General features: G+C 37.7%; 1 protein-coding gene across 1 annotated transcript; it reads left to right on the top strand.

The window, feature by feature from the left end:
* The first annotated feature begins 1,788 nt into the window (after nucleotides 1-1,788).
* Nucleotides 1,789-5,896, top strand: LOC107843908 (triacylglycerol lipase SDP1). The gene is made up of 4 exons (XM_016688328.2): nucleotides 1,789-2,075; nucleotides 2,725-4,165; nucleotides 4,327-4,470; nucleotides 4,744-5,896. The coding sequence occupies exons 2-4, from the start codon at nucleotides 2,732-2,734 to the stop codon at nucleotides 5,632-5,634; spliced, it is 2,469 nt and encodes an 822-aa protein (XP_016543814.2). The 5' UTR covers nucleotides 1,789-2,075; nucleotides 2,725-2,731; the 3' UTR covers nucleotides 5,635-5,896.
* The last annotated feature ends 215 nt before the right edge of the window (nucleotides 5,897-6,111 follow it).

Here is a 6,111-nt window from a genome sequence, read left to right as displayed (position 1 = left end):
GTTAACGGTTTTCTAATGGTTTTATAAATAAATTTTATTGAGTTATTGGTTTGGTTTGGTTTACTTATTGGGTAATTGGATAAACCGATAACCCAACCGATAACCCAATAAGCATATAGCAAATTACTTACACCCACACACCCACACATATATATGTATATTTCTCTTAATTTCTCGTAACTAACATTTAGTTCGAACTTGAGGATTCTAGTAAATTAAAACAAAACAGGTAGGATTTTGATTGTAACTTAGATTCGGTTTCTTTTCATGTTAGTTACTATTTTTTCTATTTTATGAGTATTTTCTTATTGGTTAAATCGAAAACCAAACCATTAAAGACTAAAAATCGATAAACCGAAAAAAAAAAAATCTTATTGGTTTGGTTATTGGTTTAGCATATTTAGAAACCGATAATACATAAAATCGAACCGAACCGAACCGACCGATGCACACCCCTAGATGATGATCAAAACATGAAGTGAAATTCTACAAGTGAGGTCTGAAGAGGATAGAGCGCATGCAAATGTTGGAGGCAGAGAGATTATATTGTTTCTGAAGGACCCTCAGCTTGAGTACAGCAAATCAAGGTAGACTTATATAGCGATATGGACATCTTAGTTACTATTGACATTTAAATATCGGAAAAGGTATGAATATGCCTTTGAACTTTGATAAATGGTATAGATATACTCTCCGTTATTCTTTAGGTACAAATATATGTACCCTTGCCGTTAATGGAAAAAGGTACATTTATACCCCTGAACTTTGATTAATGGTACAGATATACCCTCCGTCATACTTTAGGTACAAATATACCCTTGTTGCTAATGAAAAGGTACGTACATATATGCCTTCTCATTAACGCCTGTTCATTTGGCCTTTTTAAATTTAATCTATCCCAACCCCGCCCCAAAATAATTCTAATTTAACCCATAATCCGATCCAAATAATAACCCAAATCCGATTCGGTTTAATAGAAAGAGAAAGTGAGAATGAATATGCGTGAATAGAGATGCGTCTTGAAGGTTCTATTAGACCGGGTCGGATTTTGGTTATTATTTTGATCGGTTTGTGGGTTAAATTAGAATTATTTTCAGGTAGGGTGAGGATAGATTAAATAAAAAAGGACAAATGAACAAAATTGTGATATTTGTTCTGCAGTTAGTGAGAAGGGTATATATGTACCTTTTTATTAACGGCAAGAATATATTTGTACTTAAAGTATGACGGAGGTATATCTATACCATTTATTAAAATTCAGTGGTATATATGTACCTTTTCATTAACGACAAGGGTCTATTTATGCCTAAATATGTCGGAGGGTATATTTATATACTATTTATTAAAATTTAGGGTATATTTATACCTTTTTCTATTTAAATATTAATTTGGGATATATGCTTCATCAAGTGCTGCTTTCAGAGATAAAAACTCTATGATAATGTCTTAGTAAGGCATATAAGAATTGCTTGCAAGCAATAAATAATAGCCAATGAAAAAGATGTTACATAAAATGAAAACTAGTACTCATCTATATATCCAAGAATTTGTCACAATCAATAACATATTTGACATAGACCAAAAATAGAAAGGACAAAGATGATAATATTGTCCTTTTGCTAAACATGCAACAAACTTTGGAAACTGTTGAATAGTTTTTTTGATTTCTCATTCATTATCCTATACTAGTCCGATTAAATTTAAATTTACATCAAAAAGTCTCATTTTAGGATTACTAAATGCTTCCTAACAAAAGCGACTTCATATTTACGATCTTCAAATTAAAGATGAATGAGTACTTACACCAACGACGCATGGATGAGTACTTACATCGATGATGCACAGAACTTAAACTCATTGTTCAGTATTAGTAGTATAAAAATTGGTTTCAAGTTCCAATAATAGTGTCTATCTATGTTTCCAATAACTGACACATTGTAGACACCTGGCCCATATCGTTATCTAACTCAAAGTTATGGACTTTCTTTACTATTATCCAATCTCAATTATTTGTTAAAACCATACTAACATGTCATTGCATTGTCCATTTTTTGTCACTTTTGGACATTGATTTGGTAAGTATGATAAAAAAAAATGAATCTTTTTTTTTTCTTTCAATTGATTGATCATGTGTTTTTGCTTAGTTATTTTGTGTGCTTGAACTGAATTTTCCAAAGAAGCTACGTGTATTGAGATATTCAGTTTGCAGTAGTCACCATTTGAACTATACTTGCACATGCTTTAGTGTTTAATTCTTGATTCCATCTGCTTTGCCTAAATCTTGTGGGTAGTTTTCTTCATTTTCTTGTTAGTTGTTTACAATTTATGTGTTGGTTCTTGTCAATATTTTCATAGAGTAAAAGGCATATAGGATTATGTTAGAGTTTGTGACCCGAATTTTGTTGATCCAACCTTGAAAAGATCGCGGTGCGACCCATGTTTGAGATTTTTTGGGGGTCTGTGGTGGTAGTGTAGGGATTGGGCCGATAGTATGGACCTGTATGATTTATGGCTTAGAGTTTTCTTGTAGGCACGTATTATATAAGTGCGACTTAGAGTGTTGGTTTTAAGATGAGAACTTTGGCTCCTCCTTGTATTCCTCTCCGATATAGTGAATTTCTCCTTCTCTGCCTGTGTTTTTTTCCGTCAAGAATTTCCACGTAAATCTGTGTGTTCATCTTGTTTTTCTTTTGCTCATCATATTGCTTTTTGATTTCCTAACAGATTAGTTATGGACATAAGTAGTGAGGCTAGTGTTGATTTCTTTTCAATTGGACCTTCTTCAATTGTGGGTAGAACAATAGCCTTTCGACTCTTGTTTTGCAAATCAGTATCTAAGTTGAGGCATAAAGTTTTTCATTTCTTGATATACTACTTGTACAAGATCAAGAATTGCCTGTCATACTACTTGACACCTTTGATCAAGTGGTTTAACCCGCGTAATCCACAAGGGATATTAGCGTTAGTGACGCTTCTAGCATTCCTGTTGAGGCGATGTACGAATGTGAAAATCAGGGCTGATATGGCTTATAAGAGGAAATTTTGGAGGAATATGATGAGATCTGCATTAACTTATGAGGAATGGGCTCATGCTGCAAAAATGTTGGAGAAAGAGACACCTAAAATGAACGAGGCGGAGTTTTATGATGAGGAGTTAGTTGTATATAAACTCCAAGAACTTCAACAACGTCGCAATGAAGGATCTTTGAGAGACATTATGTTCTTTATGAGAGCTGATCTGGTGAGAAATCTTGGTAATATGTGTAATCCACAGCTGCATAAGGGTAGGCTTCATGTGCCTAAACTTATTAAGGAGTATATTGATGAGGTTTCAACTCAGTTGAAAATGGTGTGTGATTCTGATTCTGATGAGATTTTGTTGGAAGAGAAGCTTTCTTTCATGCATGAAACAAGACATGCTTTTGGTAGGACAGCATTGCTTTTAAGCGGGGGCGCGTCGTTGGGAGCTTTTCATGTTGGTGTGGTGAAAACATTGGTTGAGCATAAGCTTATGCCAAGGATAATTGCTGGTTCAAGTGTTGGATCGATTATGTGTTCTGTAGTTGCAACTCGGTCTTGGCCCGAGCTGCAGAGTTTCTTCGAGGATTCTTGGCATGCGCTGCAGCCGTTTGAACAGATGGGGGGGATTTTTGCTGTTTTCAGGAGGATCATGAGACAAGGGGCTGTGCATGAGATTAGACAGTTGCAGGTGATGTTACGCCATCTCACGAATAATCTTACCTTCCAAGAAGCCTACGACATGACTGGTCAAGTTCTAGGGATTACTGTTTGTTCCCCTAGAAAACACGAACCTCCTAGATGTTTGAACTACTTGACTTCACCTCACGTTGTTATATGGAGTGCTGTGACTGCTTCTTGCGCCTTTCCCGGTTTGTTTGAAGCTCAGGAACTAATGGCAAAGGACAGAAGTGGAAATCTTGTTCCTTATCATCCGCCATTTCATTTGGAACCTGATCAGGCTGCTTCTGGTTCATCTGCTCGCCGATGGAGGGATGGTAGCTTGGAGATCGATTTGCCTATGATGCAGCTAAAAGAACTCTTCAATGTAAATCACTTTATCGTGAGCCAGGCGAATCCACATATCGCTCCCTTACTAAGGATCAAAGAGTTTGTAAGAGCTTATGGAGGCAACTTTGCTGCCAAGGTATAATGTTGTTTCTTGATTTGCATGCTCTTGATTATTTTGTCTAGCTGATGTGAATCGTATAACTTTGTTCTACATAGTATCGCGATTATGTCTTGTTTTTAAAAGAAGACGGTAAATTTAAGTGGACGAATGTAACAATAAGTATTCGGCTTATGCAGCTTGCTCAACTTACTGAGATGGAAGTGAAGCACAGATGCAATCAGGTACTGGAACTTGGTTTTCCCTTGAGGGGATTAGCCAAGCTATTTGCTCAAGATTGGGAGGGCGATGTCACCGTTGTAATGCCAGCCACTCTTGCTCAGGTATGTCCACGAGACCAGTGGCCAGGAATTTCACTAAAGTAATTTTTGACCTTTACACGCGACATCATTCTCTATATACACAATATAATTTCCCAGCCTAGGGTGATCAGTACTGTATAATTTCCGATAAAGGGTGTTCAACGAAATACCCTTCGGTCTATGTAGCTATGCCACTGAACCGGGATAAACATCATTTTTCAAGTTAATAAGAATTTGTTTCTTTCATTGTAAGACATAACCAACGGTTTGTCCGAATGTTTGTTTATGATGCAGTATTTGAAAATCATACAGAACCCCTCTACTTTGGAGGTTCAAAAAGCAGCAAATCAAGGGAGGAGGTGCACTTGGGAGAAACTATCAGCCATTAAAGCAAATTGTGGAATTGAGCTTGCTCTTGATGAGTGTGTAGCGATACTCAACCACATGCGTAGACTAAAAAGGAGCGCGGAGAGAGCAGCTGTTGCTGCTGCTTCACATGGATTGTCAAACAGCAGCACTGTCAGGCTCAATGCTTCTCGACGAATTCCTTCTTGGAATTGCATTGCGCGAGAGAATTCAACAGGCTCCCTCGAAGAATACTTCCACGCGGACCTTCCTTCCTCTCTTCATCACAATGCTGGACGAACCTGGCGTTCCAATAATAGAAATGCACATGATCATCATGGTAGCGACAGCGAGTCTGAAAGCGCGGATTATAATTCATGGACAAGATCTGGTGGTCCTTTGATGAGGACAACATCGGCTGATAAGTTCATCGACTATGTCCAAAACTTGGAAATTAATGCTTCACAACGATTGAATCGAGGATTGAGTATTGATCTCAACAATGTTGTAGTCAGGGAGCCTCTTTCTCCGAGTCCACGGGTGACAACACCAGATAGAAGATCAGATACAGAATTCGATCAAAGAGACATCAGAATCGTCGTAGCTGAAGGTGATTTACTACAGACTGAGAGGACTAACAATGGGATTGTATTCAATGTGGTAAGGAGAGGAGACTTGACTCCATCAAACAGGAGTCTTGATTCAGAAAACAACAGTTCATTTCATGATCCAGTGGCCGAATGCGTGCAACTCGAAAGTCCAGAGAAAGATATGGATATAAGTTCAGTATCAGAAGATGGAGAAGCTGATCAAGAAGTAACAGAAAATCATATCCTATGAGATATGACAAATGACATGTTGTGTAAAGATTCTTTATACTATCAGTGTTGTTTAACCGGTTATACCCGGTTATTACTCGATATGAAGAGTTACTTGTTGTCGTAGGTCAACTTAACCTGATATCCAAAAAGTTCTTTCCAGTGTCAACACACTGGATATTGACTCATGCTTCTAAAATTTGATCACTGATGATGATTGTGCCAACCTCTGCAGTCAAAAGGCTCCATATGCCACTACTTTTGACATGGTATATTTTTTTGAATAATGTTCAAGATTTTGAAGAGATAATAGTTGGAGGGGGAGTAAAGTTTCTACCATGTGACCTGGAGGTCAGATGCTCAAGTCGTGGAACCAGCCTCTTGCAGAAATGCAAGGTAAGACTAAGTACAATATATTCTTGTGGTCCGACCCTTCCCCGGACCCACGCATAACGGGAGCTTTAGTGCACCGAACGGGCGTGGTAGGTGGTGGAGATGT

Source organism: Capsicum annuum, chromosome 10 (assembly GCF_002878395.1).
Source record: "Capsicum annuum cultivar UCD-10X-F1 chromosome 10, UCD10Xv1.1, whole genome shotgun sequence".
Taxonomy (NCBI): Eukaryota; Viridiplantae; Streptophyta; class Magnoliopsida; order Solanales; family Solanaceae; genus Capsicum; species Capsicum annuum.
This window is presented reverse-complemented; position numbering and strand designations above follow the sequence as displayed.